The sequence below is a fragment of the Castanea sativa genome, chromosome 1, assembly GCF_040712315.1.
Source record: "Castanea sativa cultivar Marrone di Chiusa Pesio chromosome 1, ASM4071231v1".
NCBI classification, from domain to species: Eukaryota; Viridiplantae; Streptophyta; class Magnoliopsida; order Fagales; family Fagaceae; genus Castanea; species Castanea sativa.
Genome location: NC_134013.1, coordinates 67142324 through 67163690, shown reverse-complemented (window position 1 = coordinate 67163690; position 21367 = coordinate 67142324). Strand labels below are relative to the sequence as shown.

At 36.0% G+C, this 21367-nt stretch overlaps 2 protein-coding genes across 2 annotated transcripts; both read left to right on the top strand.

Annotated features, from left to right (window-relative positions):
- Positions 1–1977: 1977 nt before the first annotated feature.
- LOC142632619 (uncharacterized) lies at positions 1978–2793 on the top strand. The gene has a single exon (XM_075806993.1). The coding sequence runs from the start codon at positions 1978–1980 to the stop codon at positions 2791–2793; it is 816 nt and encodes a 271-aa protein (XP_075663108.1).
- A 7196-nt stretch (positions 2794–9989) lies between these two features.
- On the top strand, positions 9990–17420 carry LOC142606829 (DEAD-box ATP-dependent RNA helicase 14). The gene is made up of 9 exons (XM_075778185.1): positions 9990–10121; positions 10911–11262; positions 12351–12506; positions 13191–13259; positions 13816–14085; positions 14275–14625; positions 14786–15063; positions 15644–16003; positions 16602–17420. The coding sequence occupies exons 2-9, from the start codon at positions 10945–10947 to the stop codon at positions 16999–17001; spliced, it is 2202 nt and encodes a 733-aa protein (XP_075634300.1). The 5' UTR covers positions 9990–10121; positions 10911–10944; the 3' UTR covers positions 17002–17420.
- Positions 17421–21367: the final 3947 nt, after the last annotated feature.

The window sequence follows — 21367 nt, the reverse complement described above, 5'->3', positions numbered from 1 at the left end:
AAAAAAAAAGGCTAAAGCAAAGAAAAGAAAGAAAGTGAGAGGATGGGGAACGGAGAAAATATTGTGATTTTTTATTATTTTGTTAGGGTGAATAGGAAGAGGGGAAAAAAAAAAGTGGCTGGAGTATTTAAACAAAATGGGATGGAAATTGACATTTAAAATAAAATTAAAAAATTACCTATTTACTTTTTTGCCTTTCACTTTTATAATAAGTGTGCGTTTAAATACTATTTATTTTGCTGAAAACTGAAAACTTATTATTGAAAATATTATAATAAAATATTTTTTTATTGGTGCAAATTACTATTCACTTGTTCTTATCACTTGGCTGGTCCATGAACAATGCCATAGACCAGCCAAAAAAATGCAATCTATACAAATGCAAACATGGCCGCAGCCGCAGCCGCTCTACACAAACGCACCCTAAGTACATATAATTGAAGATTATTATCCATCTTTACACTTTTTTCTTTTTTATCCTATCAAGTCCCAACTAAGCATAACCTAAGTGTTCTAGAAACAATGGTGTGGCATTTTTATAAAAGTGGCATTAGGATAGTATAAATTATATGTGTTTACAAACTAATGTGTAACTCATAATCATGAAAAATTAAAATAAAATAAGTATTTATTATGCTGTCAAAAAGTGGCATCAATTACATAAATTACTTTCTCAAAAAAAAAAATTACATAAATTAGTAAGTCAGTTTGTAAGCAAAATGGATCACTAACAGGATTTTTTTGTGGCCCTTGTTATCTAGGTAGTATTTCCTAATATTATTTTTATATGGTATTTTTAATACAATTTTTAAGTGAGTGGGATTTGGACATCGAACCTCTCTATGGGAAACACCGGCTGTACATCTTTTGTGGTTTAGTATAATAAGTATATACAATTATGCTATTCAGTTGTACAAAAATTCTGTCTAATGCATATCATTTACACCTCCAACTTACACTCTCCTTGAAAGGAAAGAAGGTACGTAGTAATGCCGGTTGTTCGCTTTCGATATTATTTTTAGTATTTTACTTTTGATATTTTTATATTAGATTATAAATGGAATCTTTTGTGGCCCTTGTTATCTTGCTATTTTTTATTTTATTTTTATTTTTATATATATCTATACTATCTCTAAAAGGATTTCCTTTTTTGGACTAGATTTTTATATAAGTGGATTATCTTTTTTGGACTAGATTTTTACGTGGTTCATAAATACTCTCATTAATTAAAGGTAAATTATCTTAAGAATAGGGTCATAAATGTCAAATAACTAATTTCATTTTGAATTAAAAAAAGAACTTCTAAAATTTAAGATTTTTTTTCTTTCACGTTCATATTTTTATTCCATAAAATTTAACATTTTTTAATTCATTTTTCATTCTAATAAAAGTAAAATACCCCCGATTAAAAAAAAAAAAAAAAAAACTAAGAGAACTCCTAAAATTTAGCATTCTTTCTTCTCACATTCATCTTATTTTTCCTACCTAAATTTTTCTCTCTATCACTACACCACTTTCAAACAAAGTTTCTCTCTATATATTAAGGGGATTTAGAAAATTAGTTATGATTTAAAAAAAGTAAAAAAAATACCCATAATCTAATCAGATAATCCTTATTCTTAAAAAATAAAAAAATAGGGTTAAAATTGTAACTCAACAAAATTAAAAAAATATATTAGATAAATTTTTTTCTTAAAAATTAGCACATTTTCTATTTAAATATATCTCACGCATGTTTGATAATTTTTTTTCTTCTAAAAATTAGTACACACTAAACCCAGCTGTTTTAAAAAAATTGTTGTTGGAAGTTTCTCTGTCGCTAGTGAAGGTTGGGTTCCCTAACCTCTCCTAGGCTGTAGAACCTCTGTCCCTCTTAGAAGGTGTTGTTTTGTCCCTTAGGGTAACAATGTTACACTAAGATTGTGTTGTAGGTTTTTCTTCTTGGGGGTTAAGGGAACACTCACCATCTTTTGGACCATGGAGGATCTCACTATACAATGGAATGGGCTCTCTCTCTCACACAAAGAAGGACCCAAGTTCCGGTTACACTCAGATCTGGCTTCTGTTGAATATACCATTGCTACAAAATTTTTGATGAAGCGAGCTTTGAACACTGATGCAATTGCAGCAACTTTCAAACCGCTATGGCGAACCAAAAATGGTTTTAGGGTGAAAAACCTTGGTAACCATGTTATCCTATTCACCTTTGGTAATGAGGTAGAGGTGGATACGATTATGGCCAACGAACTGTGGAGTTTTGACAAGCATCTTATGGTCTTACAACGATATGGTAAAGACTCCATTGTAGAGGATTTGTCATTTAATCTTACTCATTTTTGGGTGCAGGTACACGGCATTCCTTTAAGATATATGAACCTGACAGTTGCTGCAGGACTTTATGAAACTGTGGGAAAGGTTATTTGCCACACAAAAATGCCCATTGAAGATGCTGGTGGTTTCATGAGAGTGTGGGTTCTTGTCAACATATCTCAACCCTTATGTCGTGGAAGGGTAATCTGCCTTGAGGATGATAAAGAGCTATGGGTTTCCTTCAAATATGAGCGGCTGCCTAATCTTTGTTATTGGTGTGGGTGCCTAACACATAATGATCGAGATTGTGAATTGTGGCTGGACAGTGAAGGTACTCTTGCAAAAACAGAGAAACGGTATGGTCCATGGATACGAGCTCCTCCCTTTGTGGGCTCGCGTAAGGCAATGGTCACAGTATCGGGTTTTTACGTGAAAAATACAGATATACCACAAGGAGACAAAGTCGATGGCTTACCACGGTAATCGCCGGTGACAGATGTACCAAAACGTGCATAAGGCACCTCTCAGATTAATCAGGAAAGCGCTGAAATGGTGGAGGCACCAAATTCAAATTCAAAAAATTCTTTCCTTCCACAGCATGATCGGGCTGGTCATGCTCAATCTATTCCGGATTTGGTGCAAACACAGGTTAGCATGGAAACGTTGGAGAAACAAATTGAGAAAATAGACCAGGAATTATGGAAATTTGACTTACCTGTGAATGAAGATCACGAGCAGAGTATGGTAACCAAAAATAATTCCCTAGAATACACTTTTTCTCAGCCAAAAAAATCCTCCCCAATCCCTGTTTTAACTCCCACTCCCTCCCAAAAATCTAACTACATAGCTAAAAACCATCTGACCCCTAACCCTACCCTACCACCTCTCAATACCCCCAAAACTACCAAAAATAACCTTGCTCTTCCCATACCAGATGAAACTCCTACCAACACACATCCCATAATCGCACGTACCCATGTTCCCTTTCAAACCTCTAACCAAATTAAAACACATCAGCACATCCCAAACCCGACCCCATCACCCCACCACACTTCCAAAAATACAACACCTTAACAAACTCCAAACTCGACCCCACCACTCCACCATACTTCCAAAAATACCTCTGTCTCTTCCTCGATAAATAGAGTCCCAAATAACACCCCTCCCTTGGCCACATGGAAACGTATCCCACGACTTGTAACACAAGAAGCTCTAACTAAGGCTGAATCATTAGGGCAGAAACGAGCAGCACCTCATCATGCAAATCAATCTGAGTTACCAAGTAAAAAATATATGGTTTCTCAAATTGATAATAAAAACATCTTGATATTGGCAGAGGTTGGTTCCCAATCCTGCTAGGAGCAATGAGTCTATTAGTGTGGAACTGTCGTGGGCTTGGGAACTTACGTACAAAATATCAGCTTGCAGATATGGTGTGGGAAAAAGATCCTTGATCGTGTTCATAGCAGAAACATGGACCAATAAAGCAAGACTAGAGAGAGTTTAGAGGAAACTTCAATTCATACATATGTTCGAATCACCAAAGAGAGATAAGGCGGGCGGACTGGTCTTATTTTGGAAGGAAGATTTTCCACTAGACATTGAAACTTTTTCCCCAAATCATATTGATACCACAATAAAAAAAAAGAAAAAAGAAAAAAAGATTGATAAATGGAGATTTACGGGCTTTTATGGAGAACCTACTACGCAAAAAAGACATGAATCTTGGGCCAAGTTATGACAACTAAAAAATAGGAGAGGTTCACCATGGTTGTGTGCCAGAGATTTCAATGAAATTACCTGGCAATCTGAAAAAAAAAAAAAAGAAAAAAAAAAGGAGGAAGACCAAGGCCACACAGTCAGATGCAACTTTTCAGAGATGTTGTCGACGAATGCGCTTTTATGGACCTTGGTTTTGTGGGCTTCCCTTTTACTTGGCATAAACACTTTGCTGACTACACTATTTGGGAACGGTTAGACAGGGCATTGGCTACTAATGAATGGTTCAGTATGTTTCTTGGAACAAAGGTCCATCACTTAGACACAACAGCATCAGACCATAAGCCAACTTGGATCAATCTAGAAGGTATGGAAACAAACTTTTAGAAACCTTTTCGCTTCGAACAGATGTGGATGACTGACAAGGGCTGTGGGGAAACCATTGAAGCTGTGTGGACTGAAAATAACTTGGACTCGTGGGATACTAAGGTGCTGAAAAAAATAGAAAAATGTGGCTATGCATTATCACGTTGGAGCAAGAGAAATTTCGGTAGTGTACAAAAGGATTTGGAGCAAAAACGAAAGAATTACAATTGGTAGAGAGACTAGCAATACGGACTGGAAACTCTAGAAAAATGAGAGTATTGGAGGCTAAAATAAATGTGCTTCTTGACAAGGAGGCACAAATGTGGAGACAACGTTCTAGAATTTTATGGATGAAAGACGGCGACCGCAACACTAGATTCTTTCACAATAAAGCATCACAGCGGTGCCGGCGTAATTACATTACCAACTGTATGACTTCACGAGTAGGTGGTGCACAAGACAAGCCCAGGTTAATGATATCATCCTCGGTTTCTACAGGGAGCTCTTTACATCGGCAAACTCGAAAAACTTGGCAGATGTTTTAGAAGTCATTCCTCAAGTGGTCACAGACGCTATGAATGACACACTTATAAGGGACTTCACCATTGAAGAAGTTGAAACAACCATGAAAGAAATGGCACCCTTAAAAGCACCCGGCCCCGACTGCATGCCTCCTTTGTTTTACCAAAGCTACTAGTCCCTGGTTGGTTCAGACTTATCTCAATCCATTCTACATTATTTGAAAACAGGTACCCTACCACAATCTCTCGGTCATTCCTTTATAACCTTAATCCCTAAAGTAAAAAACCCAGAGTATGTGTCTCAATTTAGGCCTATAAGCTTGAGTAATGTGCTATATCATATCTTTGCTAAAGTCTTGGCTAATAGACTGAAAAAGATAATGCCTCAGCTTATATCAGAACATCGAAGTGCTTTTTTGTCTGATCGCCTAATTTCTGATAATATTTTAGTAGCTTTTGAAACCTTACATCATATGAGAAATCATAATAAAGGTAAGACATGATTTATGGCCTTGAAACTCAATATGAGTAAGGCTTATGATAGAGTGGAATGGTCTTACATGGAACAAGTTTTGGTGAAGATGGGTTTCCATAATAGATGACTGCACCTTATGATGCTCTGTATCATAAATGCATCCTATTCTATTTTGATAAATGGCGAGCCCCATGGCAACATTACTCCTATAAGGGGACTTAGACAAGGGGACCCCCTTTCCCCCTACCTTTTCCTCATGTGCACTGAAGACCTACATGGCCTAATCAAGAAGGCAGCCCATAGTGGCGATATTAGAGGAGTATCTATTTGTCAAAATGGACCTAAGCTAACCCACCTACTCTTTGCAAACGATAGTGTGATTTTTTGCAGGGCCAAGGAAAGTGAATGCCAATGCCTACTTGATATTTTGGCTAAATATGAAAATGCATTGGGGCAGAAAATTAATCGCACAAAGACAACTCTTTTCTTTAGCAAATCCACATCGATAGAGGTCCAAACCATAATAAAAAATATGCTTGGAGTTTCGGCCATCCAACAATATGAAAAATATTTAGGCCTTCCATTACTTGTGGATCGAAAAAAGAAGGAGAGTTTCACCCATATCAAGCAGTAAGTTTGGAAAAAATTAGCCGGTTGGGAAGCAAAACTCTTATTTCAAGCGGGAAGAGAGATCTTAATCAAATCCGTGGCCCAAGCTCTACCCACCTACACTATGACATGCTTCAAGCTCCCACTTTCTTTATGCCATGAGATAGAATCAATGATTTGCAGATTTTTTTAGGGTAAAAAAGGTGATAGTTGGAAAATCCATTGGGTGAAATGGCAAGATTTGTGTAAACCCAAGAGTCAAGGGGGTATGGGTTTCAAAGACCTTGCATTGTTTAATGATGCCCTTTTAGCCAAACAAATTTGGCGCCTACTTCATGACACCGATTCTCTATGTTACCGGGTATTTAAGGTGAAATTTTTTCCAAACTCTACAATCATGGAAGCAAAAAACCTGGCAAATGCTTCATACGCTTGGAAGAGCATTTTAAAGGGAAAGGGTGTTATTAGGAGAGGTGCAGCATGGAGAATAGGGTCGAGCCTATTTGTCCAAGTATGGCGGGATAATTGGCTGCCTACAAAACATAATCCAAAAATCATCTCACCCGTGGTGACTGGTTGGGAAGGTTCTAGGGTTGGAGATTTTATAGACCAGGGGCATAAAGTATGGAGGGAAGATTTAAGTGAAAAAGTCTTTTATGACTTTGAAGCATCGATCATGAAAAACATCCCTTTATGTCGCTCCATTCAAGATGATGTTCTCATATGGCCATTCACGCCGGATGGAAACTATACAGCAAAATCGGGATACCGTTTTTTACAAGAAGCCTCTAGAGGGCAACAACCGGGTTAGCCATCAACCCAAACTTTAAAACCTCTATGGAGCAAAATCTGGGCTCTTGATGTTCCAAATAAAGTGAAGACACTGATATGGAGAGCTTGTAAAAACTCTCTACTCACAAAGGCAAATCTATTCAGACGCAAGATAACACCTGACGGACAATGTGAAATCTATAAACAAGAGGAGGAGGATATAATGCATGCACTTTACCGCTACTCTGCCTTGTAAACTCTCTGGACCAACACACTAGTGTGGAACCAAGGCAACCTCAAATAGAGCACATGCTTCACTGATTTTATTGGTTTTATTTTTGCAGGTACATCAGATCCGACGCTCTTTTCCTTAGTATTATGGAACTTGTGGAATCGACGGAACAATCTTCGGTTGGGGAAACCAACACTCCCACTGGACAAGGTACTGGAACACTCTAGGGAGCAACAACTTGAGTCCCATTCTAGCCCCTTGGCGTCCACAAAACAATGAAGCACTCAGCTAGCAACATGGACTCCGCCCCAAGACAATTGGTACAAGATCAATTTTGATGGTGCCACATTTGCCGAAGATAAAAGTGCAGGAATGGGAGTTGTTATAAGAAACAGCGAAGAACACTTGATGGCATCTTTGTCTCAAAAAATTTCCCTGCCAATGGCAGTCATTGAGGTCGAGGTTCTCACAGCAAGGAGAGCACTCGAACTTGCCGTGGAGTTGGGTTTTGACCGTATCATACTTGAAGGAGACTCGGAAATCCTACACAAGGCATTGCTAGTAGAAGGCAAAAACTTCACACCCTACGGACATCTAGTATACGACATTTTGTATCTTAGTAGCTTTGTTTCAGCTTTTAAGACTTCTCTTGTACGCCGCTCGGGTAAAAAGTTAGCTCATTCTATAGCGAGGAACTCAAAATCCCTCAATCATATGCAAATTTGGATGGAAGATGTACTACCAGATCTATTATCTGTACTTCAGGTTGACTTTAATAGCCTCCCTTAATAATATTTCAGCGATCGGTTTCTCAAAAAAATAAAATAAACCTAGTTATTTACTCAATTTTAAATAATAAATTTTAGTTTCTTAAAAATCTTTTACGGTATAACCTTACTAATAGTAGATAAATTCAAATTGAAAAATTACATTAAACTCAAAATAAAAAAGAGCCTTATCACATGTGCGGAGTGCATGTGATGAGGCTAGTCCTTTTTATTTGTTTGATTTTTTTTTTTTAAATTATAATAGATGCAAATTATTAACTCAAAAAAATAAAAAAGTATCTGAGCGCGTGCAATGCGCATGCTTGAGGCTAGTGTGTGTGTATATATATATATAATTACATTTTTTTTAATGGAGAAGATATTTCAAACCTTGAACATATTCATAAAAACACCATATTATAGAAATTTTGAAATTTATTTATTTATTTCCTAAATTCACAATCATGCTATTCCTTGTAAAATAAATTTGTCAAATGCAAATCATTTATATTTCCAATCTCACTCTCTTAGAAGGAAAAATAAATCAAAATACAGTGTGGTGGATGGGAAACACCAATAAAATAATGTCTCAAATTGCTAAAATCTAAGATAAAATTTTAGAGGTTACAACAATTTAGGGGAAAAAAAATCAACCTAGAACGTATTCACTGTCACACTGACCAACATAACTAATCTAACATCAGATTTTTATTCACTTTCCATTTCTTCTCGTTCCTCAATTAACCAAAAAATGCTGCCAAAAAAAGAAGCAGAGTCAGAAATGGTTACATGAACGATTCTAACGCCTATGACTTATTTCCCCTACCTAATGTTTTTCCTTTCACTACTCTAGTCTATGCTTTCCGAACTAAAAATAAAAGTGGAAAAAAAAAGCAGCAAAAATAGGAATGTGTTACTTATCTTGAGTAAAAAAGAGAGGAGGTTTTTCAATAGATACAGTATATTTTATGATGATTACTCTTTCTTTTTATTATTTTATTTTTTATACAAGATAGATATTCTACTTTAACATAATCTAAGTGTGATTAGATTCTCAAAAAAAAAAAAATCTAAGTGTGATTGCTCTTCATCATCAGGCCAAAAGATCAATTAATTTTTGGTGTAGATAGAGTTTGAACTCCAAATCCTTTCCTTAATAACAAATGACTCTACAAGTTAAGTTAACTAGAATCCACAAAAAAAAAAGGGTTAAAAACAAACTTTGTTTCACAAAAATTTGCTAAATAATAAATTATGATTAGTTTAACATTATTTTCACATAAGTCTCTATTAACGCTATTTTTTGTAGTAAGCACATATTATAACATGCCAACTAAATAAGTATGAAAAAATACAAAATTTAGGAACAAAAAAAGAAAAAAAAATCCTTTGAGTTTGGTGTACTGTCATTTTAGTCTACCAAGTTTAAATTTTGTCATTTTAATTTATTAATTTTGAAAATACAATCATTTTGTTGCTAATGTCCATCACTATTTGAAAGATGTCATTAACTCTCTTAATACGACACCATTTCCCCTTTATAACTTTCAAAAATAATTTATAACAACATGGTTTTAAGATAGTTAAAATTTTACACAAACAACAATGGATGAAATTACTAAAATGACAACATTGTCAGAATTAACAGGATTAAAATGAAAAGATTTAAACTTAATTGACCAAAATGGAAAACTCATCAAACTTCGTGGAATATAGTTTTACCAAAATTTTATGCTACTCATATTTTTTGAATAAACAATAATACTTATTAAAATACACACGAAAATAGTAATATTATTGTTTTAAATTTGGTTTATAATACATTATTTAATCAGAGTATAATTACAAAAATATATAACCATTGTAGTTGTAGACTGAGATTATAAACAACTGACATTAGACACACAACCAATATGTTATGTCACTCACATTGTTGGAAAAGAAAAGAAAAGAAAAAGACCCCAATTGGTCCATTGCAACTAGTATCTTGATATTTTGATTTTCTAAGGACTAATGATGACTTAACCATGGTCAAAAAAGGCCAAAACCAAAGCATCCAACCACACTCACAAGGCTAATCAATACCAACCAAACTCAAGTCAAGTGGCCAAGTCTCACTTTCCTTCACACACAAAAAAGAAAAAAGAAAAAAGAAAAAAGTGTCAAATTTTTTCTATAAATATCCAACTAATTTTGCTTCCCCAAACTTATTCTACGCTTCTTACCCTTCGGAAGCGTGGAGTATTTCTCTCTCTCTCTCTCTCACAAAGAAGGGGAAAAGGGTTTGTATAACGTTGTAACCAAATCACAGATATTCTTGCTTTCTCTCTCTCTCTATACGACGTCGTCAGGTACACTTCGCTTTTTCTCATTCTTTTTCGTTTCAACAAATCCCTATTTCTCAGATCTGAAATTCGATTTTCTCGTTCTTCTATATCTGCGACCCATAACCAACCAACCAAACAAACAAAAATTTGCATCTAGGGTTTTTTTTGGGTTAGTTAATTTTTTCTAATGGTTACTTGGAAATGAATTTTCTTTATTTATTTTTTTTGGGTTTAATTTTCTAGGTCATCTATTTGCATGTTGGGATTTTGAGCTCTGAAACCAAACGGGAAGTTGTGAGAATATAAAGTTATTTTTTTTGTAAAGTTAAGATTTTTAATTTTTAATTTTTTTTAGGGTTAGTGGAAGATTGTGGATCTGGGGTTTTGGATTTGTGTGTTTGTGTGAGTCTCAGGCTTTTTTGTGGTTTTTTTTTTGAGCTAGGGTTTGCTCAGATTTATTGGGTTTTGTTAATATTGTGCTGTTGTATTTTGTGTTGGGTTAGAGGTTTTTTTTTGTTTTTTGTTTGTTTGGGGTCTCAGATAATGAAGATTATTATGCTAAAGTAGAACTTAGTTGACTCAGTTTCTAGGTTTAGTGGGAAAGTGTTTATCTTTATAATAAACCCATCTCATTTTTAGAGTATTTTTTTTTTTTTGCTTCTTTGCTTCTGCTGATTTGTTGAGCTTGTTGACAAGTGGGAATTAGATTAAGTTTAGTGTTCTTGAGGTTATGTGCTGTTTCTTTTGTGTGATTCTCTTTTTCTATTGGGATTTAATGCTTGTCTTTTTAAGTTAACATGTTTTGTATAATAGGTTTGTGTTGGATTGTTTTGGTTGTTCCCTTGCAATGGCTGCCACTGCGACTGCCTCTTCTTCAGGTCCACGTTATGCTCCAGAGGACCCTACGCTTCCCAGACCGTGGAGAGGCCTTGTTGATGGTAAAACTGGGTACCTTTACTTTTGGAATCCAGAGACAAATGTCACTCAATATGAGAGGCCTGCACACTCGGCGGCTCTACCAAAGTCTTCAGTGCCTAGTTCTTCTGTCCAAGTTCAGCAATCTTCTCAAGGACAGCGACGCGGCTATAGTCCTGATGATGATGATAAGTATGCCAGAGGCAGCAATGGAGGGTCAAAACCTGAGGTTGGATCAAGGAGCCAGCAGGTTTGTGTTCCACTCATATTCTTTCTTTGTTTCATGTATGGTTATGTGGTGTGGTCAGTGTTAATTTTATATGATTTCCTTTTAATTAAACTTGTGCTTTTAGTGGGTGTAGAGTTTGGAAACTAAAAAAATTCTGTGTTTTAGAAGCATCCCCTCTTGCACATTCTAAGAGGTTGGAGATCACATGGACATACATGAAGATTTGTTGGGTTACTTGTAAAAAATAATTGTTTGTATATGATTTACCCTTTTTGTGATAGATGCAGTTCTAGTAATATGATGCATGCTGGATAGATGATATCTATTGCTAAGTCTTTAAAAAGTTGGATGATATGCCAAAGAGCCTTGTAGTTCAACTGGTCAGCACTTCTTGGTGTTTCCAATGGAGACATCTAGGGTTCAAATCCCCCTCCCCCAACGATTGAATTATCAAAAAAAGTTATTAAAAAGTTGGATTATATCTGTTTTTGTGTTGTTGAGTAATGAAAGATGTTCCATAGAAATCAATAGTCCTTGGACTGAATGGCACATCCTCCAAAATAAGGAGTGTTGGTGAAGTCACAGGGCTAATCCCATGGTATGCAAATTATATTTTCCTTTCAAGAAATAAAGAGTTTAGCAGAGACAATTTGCAATGGGCTTAGTGTGTGGCATTGAGTTTCCATAATCAGGGTTGTAGCTTTTGTCGCATCACATTAAAGAGCCTCAAAATGAGCGTAGTTGTAGCTTTTGTTGCTTTTGGTCAAGAGCCTCAAATCCAAACATTTGTCTCTTTTATTGGTGTCTGATTAGGTGCCTTGATTCAGATTCTCTATGTTTCTTGTTCACATTATGTAAAGATGGTTCCATGTTGCATTTTGCATATGAAAGTATAAAATTCTATGAATAGATTAACACCTTGAAACCTAAAATGTGGACAAATCAAATTCAAAATGACCAGTAACACTTATCTAAAACAGGAACGAGGGGACAGACTGAAGGTTCCCCTGCCTGCCATTACTATGACGAGGATATATTATGTATTTACATGTTTTCTGTACCGTTACCCTTCAATTGGGTCTAATGAAATGTCTATGATTTTGCATTAGAGTGCAAGAGGTGGATCTTTGCATTCCAGTAATGGTCCAAATGGCACACTCAGTGTCGGACATGGAGGATCTTCTACAAGAGGACATGGAGCTTCAGATGTAGGAGCTGATTTGTCCCCTGAGGCTTACCGTCGCCGGCATGAAATAACTGTTTCTGTAAGTATTGAAAAACTTCATGCACTGGGTGTGATACACTGATGTTTAAATTTTAGTGATCTTGACCTTATATCTGACTGGATAATTGGAAACTGTCTGCCACATTGAGTCCTCCTTTCAATGATTACTAGATCCATTGTTGATTTTCAGAATTTGTAAACTTAATTTGAGTTAGATAATGGTTAGTTATTTATATTAAATTGTTTGTCTTGATTATGAGTCATGGAGAATGTGATTGTAGATTATCCTCTATTGTGCGTTGAAGAGAAGGGGGAAAGTAGATATTAGTGTTAATGAATTTATGTTGCTGGGCCGAATATGTGTGGATTTATGTTGCTGGCACTTTTTAAATCATAACAAACTGCTGTATGCTCTTTTTCCTCCACAAACAAAGTTTCACATACCTGAATTATATTATTTCACATCACTTATACTGAAGTAATGCCATTATTGTTTCCACTTTTCATTAGCAGCTGTATGGTGAAAAGTGGGGCAGGCTAACTGTTATCAACACTATTTCTTGTGGGTTAATGAACCATTTGGGTGTCTGAAGTTGTATTCTTTCGTTTTATTATGTAAAAATTATGTTCAGAAACATAGGTTTATAATTTTTACATCTATTTTATGGTTTGATGTGTTCTTTTTATTATTGTTGACAATCTATTTTCCTTAATTTATTTTCAGGGTGATAATGTTCCTCCACCTTTTATTTCATTTGAAGCTTCTGGCTTTCCACCTGAGCTTCTCAGAGAGGTATGAACTTCTGTTTCTCTTTTGGTCATGTTATTTTTTCTTTTTGGTCCTTATGTAAACTGGTTGCCAAGATTTCATGTAAGTTTGCTAAACTATGTCCTGAGTGTTTCTTGTGCAAAGTCTGTGATTGCTGGAGGTCCGACGTTGAGTTTCAGACTCATGTTAATATTTTTTGCCGTCTGTACTTTTTGTCGCAGGTGCGATATTTGCTCCTGGGAGGAGCTAATGTCGTACGCTGTGTGCCCTCTTTGTGGGGGGCTTGCCATTAATTTGGAGCGCCCTTTTATGGTGGACCAAATTTTGGGAAGGGCTTTCCGAATCACCGGAGTTCGTGGCCGGGACTGCCGTTGGTGATGATTAAGTCTGCCACTCGGTCCAAACATAAGAAGAGGCCTCCTCCTGCTCTAGCTTGCATCAGCAAGCATTGGCCGCCTGCATATGGGGGATGGTGCTTCTTCTGCCATTAGCCAATCCTCTATAGGCTCAAAAAAAACCACCAGAAATCTTGAAGCCAGTACCTCTCTCACAGGGGTTGCTGGATTTTTGCTTTTTCCAGGTACACAGTGCTGGGTTCTCTGCGCCAACTCCAATTCAGGCACAGTCATGGCCGATTGCTATTCAAAGTAGAGACATAGTGGCAATTGCCAAAACTGGTTCGGGGAAAACCTTGGGTTACTTGATTCCAGGATTTATTCACCTGAAGCGCACCCGTAATGATGCTCAATTAGGTCCTACTGTGCTGGTATTGTCACCAACAAGGGAGTTGGCAACACAGATACAAGAAGAAGCTTTGAAGTTCGGAAAGTCATCAAGAATTTCTTGCACGGTAGATTACCTGTTTCTCCAATTACATTTGTAAAAATATATTATTAAATATCTTTTCTGTTTAGAAAGTGAAATTGTTCATGTACTTCTATCCATATTTTAAACATTGAGCAAGTTTCTTATAATATGTTTGCTGTTTCTTATACATGATGTGGATATTAATGATGGTATTATTTGTTTATGTTTTTAGTGTTTGTACGGAGGAGCACCAAAGGGACCCCAGTTAAGGGAAATAGAGAGAGGAGCAGATGTAGTGGTTGCCACTCCTGGCCGCTTGAATGATATTCTTGAGATGAAGAGAATTAGCCTCCATCAAGTTTCTTACCTTGTGCTTGATGAGGCCGATCGCATGCTAGACATGGGTTTTGAACCTCAGATAAGGAAGATTGTAAAGGAGGTGCCTGCTCGCCGCCAGACCCTCATGTACACAGCAACATGGCCAAAGGAGGTTCGGAAAATTGCTGCAGATCTGCTGGTCAATCCTGTTCAGGTTAACATTGGCAATGTGGATGAGCTTGTGGCAAACAAGTCCATCACGCAGGTGTGAAACATATTTTAGTATTGTTGCTTGTCATAATTTAGTGTGAAGCATGTGGAAATATCTCTTTATTTGTTTAATCCTTCATTATGTATGTGTTTTGGTGAAGTTTATGGTCATTTGTGCGATAACTATTTGATCTTTTTTTATTGGCATCTTGCAGCATATTGAAGTGTTGTCATCCATGGAGAAACACAGACGACTGGAGCAGATATTACGATCTCAAGAACCAGGATCAAAGATAATTATCTTTTGTTCAACCAAGAAGATGTGCGATCAACTTGCCCGCAACCTTACTCGCCAGTTTGGTGCTGCTGCCATTCATGGAGACAAATCACAGGGTGAGAGGGATCATGTGTTGAGTCAGTTCCGAACTGGGAGATCTCCAGTTCTTGTAGCCACTGACGTTGCAGCTCGAGGGCTGGATATCAAAGACATCAGGTTGGGGACTGTCTATTTTATAGTCGCATTATCTAGGTTTTGGTACTGCATTCTATGGTACATTATTTTCCAAGGATCAAAATTTGGGGCAATGATACATCCTGAAACAATATCTACTGCATATTATTGGATATCGGTTCAAGTCTTTTATGAACCCATATCCCCTGAGAATTTTAAAACACATTACGTGGTTGAAGTTTTAATTGTAGCTGAATGAAATTTTGGTTAATTATGAATGCACTGAAAAGGATAAAGCTTGTCAAAGAGTAAAATATCTTGCATCCCAAAAATTGTTTGTATCTAGCATCTACTTTGGCTATGTTGGAAATTGAATTGAGAATATACATTCAATTTGCATGACATTGATTACTTAAAGAGTAGGAGAATTACATATTTGTAGTTTATTTATTTATTATTTTGGTGTGTGTGTGACTCATAGTAGTATGTTGAGGTGACTATTTGAAGTATGTTATGATGCTTTTAACTTCTAAGTTAATAAAAAACCAGAAAAGAAAAGGCTGTATTATTGTGTCCTGAGGTAAAAAATCATGTTGAGGATTAGTCACAATTTCTGTCACAGGGTGGTTATCAACTATGATTTTCCTACTGGAGTGGAGGATTATGTTCACAGGATTGGAAGGACAGGGAGGGCAGGTGCCACTGGTTTGGCTTACACATTCTTCGGTGACCAGGATGCCAAGTATGCTTCAGATCTCATCAAAGTTTTGGAAGGCGCAAATCAGCGTGTCCCTCCAGAAATTCGTGATATGGCTTCTCGTGGTGGTGGGATGATGGGCAGGTCCAGACGATGGGGTTCTGGTTCTGGTTCTGGTTTTGGTTCTGGTTTTGGTTTTGGTGGTCGTGATGGGGGTCGGGGTGGACGTAACGATTCGGGTTATGGTGGAAGAGGTCGTGGATATGATAATGAGTCACGTGAGAGGTAATGGCGCTTCTGTTTGTTCTTTTTTTAACAACTAATCAGTGCATTTAAATCTATCTATTGGGTTTGGTGCCTCTAGAGAATGAAGTCCTCTCATTGTACCATGGTACAATTATTATTTCAGCCTACCAATTTCTTTACATGGTTTTGTATTTGTTAATATTTACTTGTATAATATGCATAAATTGGAATTTTGCCTGAATTTTTTTTATCTGCATTTTTGGATTTCATATTTCTGTGGAAGTGTTTTCCTCTTTTCTTTGTTATTGTGGCCACAGCTTTTTGGAGGGGAGTAAAACCAATTCAATTAGGTCTTTTAATTTCAAAAGCTTGCTTCTCTCTCTCTCTCTCTCTCTCTCTATATATATATATATATATTTATTTATTTATATATAGTGGGTTGGGGAAGCATTCAGTCAGGACTTTGTTTCAAACACTTGTTTATTTGTATATATTATTTTTGTGTGTGTGTTGGACTTCAAATAATAGGAATTAATGTCTGAGTTATCAAAGAAAAAAACAAGAGCCATGATAATGTGTAGTTTGCACTTAAAAAAGAGTATTTTGAGAAGTAATGTGTAATTTTTTACCGTTACAGGTTTGACCGTGGTAATAACTATGGACAAGATAGAGGTCGCAGCCGGAGCCCCAAGGGGCCTGCTTGGGGTGACCGCAATAAAGGTTTGAACCGTGAGCGCAGCCGCAGTCGTGAGCGCAGCCCGCCACGCAGTTTTCACCAGGCAATGATGGAAAGGAGTCGGCCATCCTCACCACCTCAACACCAGCGTGGGCCGCCTTATAATAGTGAGAATGCCAGGGAACGCAAGGATTCACCACAAGGGTGGGGAAGATCCTCAGGTAGTGGGAAGGATGATAGGGGATTTGCCAATGGATCTCATTCTTCTTATTTTGGGGAAGAAGAAGAGGAAGGCATGATACCTCAGGATGATGATGACCTGTACCGCGCAGCTAATGAAGATGCCCGTCGTTCCCCTTGAACAACATTAGTTTGAGGGGTACTTTAAAATGGTTTGAGCATGTCTTCTAACGCTGTTGTTTTTGCTTTGGCTTAGTGTTGTAAGTGGAAGTAGGGCTTGTAACTAGGGTGACTGGGGGTGTGGAAGACTTTTGTTGGATGGTCTTGAGGGTTAAAATTAAACCAGACCCCGCTTAAAACTTTTTGACAACCTTTTGTTTCTCTTTCTTGTTTTTGGTAGGAAAGAAAGGGCAAGCATGAAGCACCACTCAACGAGTGTTTTTTTTATGTATTTGCTTTGTAATACAGTGACCTGCATGGTCATAGTTATTATATCCATATTTTATGGTCTGATAAATTTATTTGTTTGACGCTGTCATTGTGTAAATGTAAAAACTCAGGAGTTAGGGATATTATATAACATGCTCATTGTTTCTGGTATCAGCATGGTTCCTGCGATGGTGTGATTTGATTTGCCATTTCATTGGGTTGTTGTGAGGTGTACTGTACACACAGAGGAGTGTTGTTATTCATTCTAAGTATGAAAATAAATTGAACAAAATACCCTGTTTCTGTTGAGAACTTTCAGCGTGAAAATGCTTCATGAAGCTTCCCCATTCCTCTGTTTTGATAGAGGAGCCTGCAGGGATTTTAAGTGCGAGTCCTGCAAAAAGACATGCTAGCCACCCCTGCTGATCTATAATTTGATAGCACCAATTTACGTTTGTGCTTGAGGTTCTACTTTTCTAAGACCTCTATCACAACTGCGAGGCATTTTGAGAACTCACCCTAGGCTCAACAAATAATTTTTTAAGCTAAAATTGAGCTAAATTCACCTAAAAGCTCCTACATAAAGCTCAATAGGCTTTCGACAAAAAGTAATTTATGAACATGTATTGAGTGATTGACACATCTCCCTCTCTCCTGGCCCTTCCCCGCACCAGAGCTCTCTTTCTCATGATAAATCAAGAAAATTCGGGCTGGAACTTGAGTTTCCGATTCGGTTGTTCTAGTCAACACAGTGTTTGCAGCTTGGTCAACTTTGGTCTCCACAGAGGCATCTCAAACTGGAAGGCTCCGACTCTTTAGAGTTTGAGTCTGAAGAAAGAACAGAACCTATATATTCTTGATTTTGGTTTTGTTTTTTCCCTTTAGTTTAACCCCATATTTGTTCATAATCTTTGTAATTTGATAAATGCATGTGAAATTTTGAGCAATTGATTACGGGCATGATGCTCTGTTGTTTTTTATTTGGTGTTTGGTAGCTAATTTCTTGTATTGTGTTTGTAACATGCGTAAATCTATGATGAATGTGTAATTTTGGCTGATGCATAAATCTAGTTTGAATGGGGAAATCAGATCAGTGTTAGGGACATTCAAATTAGTTGAATGTGTAATCTGGGTTGTGAAATGTAGAGAGTTTGTGGATTGTACTGAATTGGTTAAATGTGTAAAATTCGGTAATTGACAGTTTGTTTGGGTCTTGGTAGTTGATAGTGAATTGGCTGAATGTGTAAGAAAGAATGAAAGAAAAAAATATTTAAATGAAATACAAATAGAGTGTAGGGGCTAATGTAGGTCTGTGTAAAGACAAAACTTAAGTATAGTATTTTAGGTGTTGTTCCTTAGGTTCTCTTTTTAAGATTCAGCCATGTGGCTACTTAATTAAAAAGTACACTTTCATTTCATAAGAAAATATCCACATGACAAAATCTTAACATGGGAATCTAAGGAATAACATCTAAGTACTGTACCTAAGTTGTTCTATATGTAAATAGTGGATTAAGGGTTGCTTAGATTTGGCTAAAGCTCTATTGAATTGATGCTAGTAGTCTTAGGTTAAGTAAGAGAACAATGATGGTTATTACTTGGAACAATAAGTAGAAGTAGAACTTTATACTTTATGAAAATATTAGCAATAAAATTATCTACGTTTAGAGTGTGCTCTTGAGGGGTTCACTGTGAGTTTGGTCCTTTTTAGTTGAAAAGCCTGTTTCATTACCGTTAAGGCAAGCCAAGATAGATTACTGTCGAGATAATTATCCACTTCACAGTGCGTTTGGAAGGAGGGTTGGAGAGGGAAGGGGATGAGGGTGTTTAATTGACCTCATTTGAATTTTTTAAAGGGTGGGGGGATAGGATTTGAGAAGATTTGGAGAGGTAAGCAACCACTCCAAATCCCTCATTTTTAGTTCCTCCAAATTTGAGGATTTGGAGGGGGAAAGGTTCCATCTATATTAGAAAATTATAAATTATCAATTTTACTCTTAATTATGATGTCAATTCATATCTATTTCTTTAAATTGAACAAAAAATGGGTATAATTTTCTCTTAACCAAGAGTTGCCATCTAGTTATAGATCTAGGAACCAACTTGAATCGCTATAGAAAAGGTCTAACACCAAACTAGGTTTGGAGTTAAGGTGCATTTTTAGGAAGATGTTTGGAATCCGAAACTACTTGGACGTAGCTGAGTCTCACTTGTATTATTGGATTACACTAAAATATATTTTACTAAGTTGGCCCCTAATGCCATGTTTGGATGTTGGGAGAAAGATGAGGAGTAGAGTAGAGTGAGGGAGAGTAATTAAATTACCTAGTTTGAATGTTTTTTAAGGAAGGAGGGGGAGAGATTTGGAGGGGTTTGAACTACTTTTAACCCCTCATTTTTAATTCCCCCAAATTGGAGAGATTTGGAGGGAGAGTGGAGCATAAAAATGCTTGACCAAATGAATTACCAAATTTGCTCTTACTATATTAACAAAATTACAAATGAAAAGACTAATTATTTTCTTCCCCTTACTTAATTTTAAAAACATCCAAACAAGGTGGAGGATTACCATTCCCCTCTACTCTCTTCTCCACTACTCTCTTTCCCTCTACTCTCCTCTCTCTCAAAACTTCCAAACATAACATAAAGCATGCATCTATTCCTTAACCCTAGCCTCTAAACTAAAAGGCTGATCACACAAAAGGAAAACAACCTAGCTAAAAGAATTGCAAAAGAGTAGAAAACATAAACGTTATTACCAACCAAACGTGTAAACATGTGATCATCCAAGTAAATGAGTATCCAAACATATTGACATATGAGCATCAAACAGATGGATGGATCTTTACTTGGAGTTTATGCATAAGTCTTATGAGAGAGAGTCATTAATTGAAGCGAAGTATTCATTAAGTGTTGGACATCTTCCCTTATTAAACTTAAGGCAAAGTTTGACTATAAACTTAGTTGTAGAATAATGCTATAACTCGCATTAAAAAAAAAAACATGGCTACATATTTTAGAAATCTATTTGTTGAATTTCATGTTCTTTATGTTCTTAACACATTTTTCAAATTTCCAGCTAATTGGTGTTATTTACTATTAGATCTATAAACTAATCTATTTTGTATAATTTTAGACTACAAAAACCTGAAATTTAAATATTTTATTGATGATATAATTATTGATCATTGATCTTCTTGAAATTTTGCAATCATGGAAGATATAAGAAAAAAATGTAATTCAATGGTGGATTTGCCAAAATTCACATTCAATAAAAAAAATATTGAATGAAGTTGTAGCCTTAGGCTACAACCAAATTTGCTGTCAAATTTGGTCCTAAACTTAATTGATTTACTTAGATGAGTTCTTGTCATTTTGAAAAATGTTCTTGCATGTTTAGTTAGTCATTAATGTTCTTCATCATCTATATTACTTAAATTCAAGCCTCAAAATATTTTAGAGAAAGTATGACTTTTAATCACCATCAATGAATGATTTTTTTCTTAATAATATTTTTAATTTTTAGTTTGATTGGGAATTGATTCATATTTGATTAAATCATTTAAGTTTTGATTTATTAAATCTTGATATGATTCCAAATTAAATCTAACTTATTAAACATAATCTATATAATTTATAATAGGCGAAAATGTTTGATTATTAGTTGAATTATTAAAATTTTACCACATAAACTTTGGTAGTCCCACAATTTTACACATCATTTTTTATTAATTTGTTTATTATGTCAAAATGAGAGTTTTAAATCGACTAATACTCAGCAAATTGAAGAGTTTTAAATAAACTACTACTTAGCAACATGGGGTCTTTTAAACCGACTACTACTTAGCAACATGGAGAGTTTTAAACCAATGACTACTCAACAACATGAATAATTTTAAACCAAACCAAAAACGTTTGACTATTAGTTGATCTTCTAATATTTTGCCACATAAGTTTTGGTAATCTCATAGTTTTACACATAATTTATTTATTTATTAGGCCTATTAGGTCCTATAGGTGTATAGATTTGTTGGCAATCACGAGAGCACAAATTTGTCTAGATATAAATCATAGTTTTTTTTTTGATAAATAAGAAAGATGTATATTCAAAAAGCTAC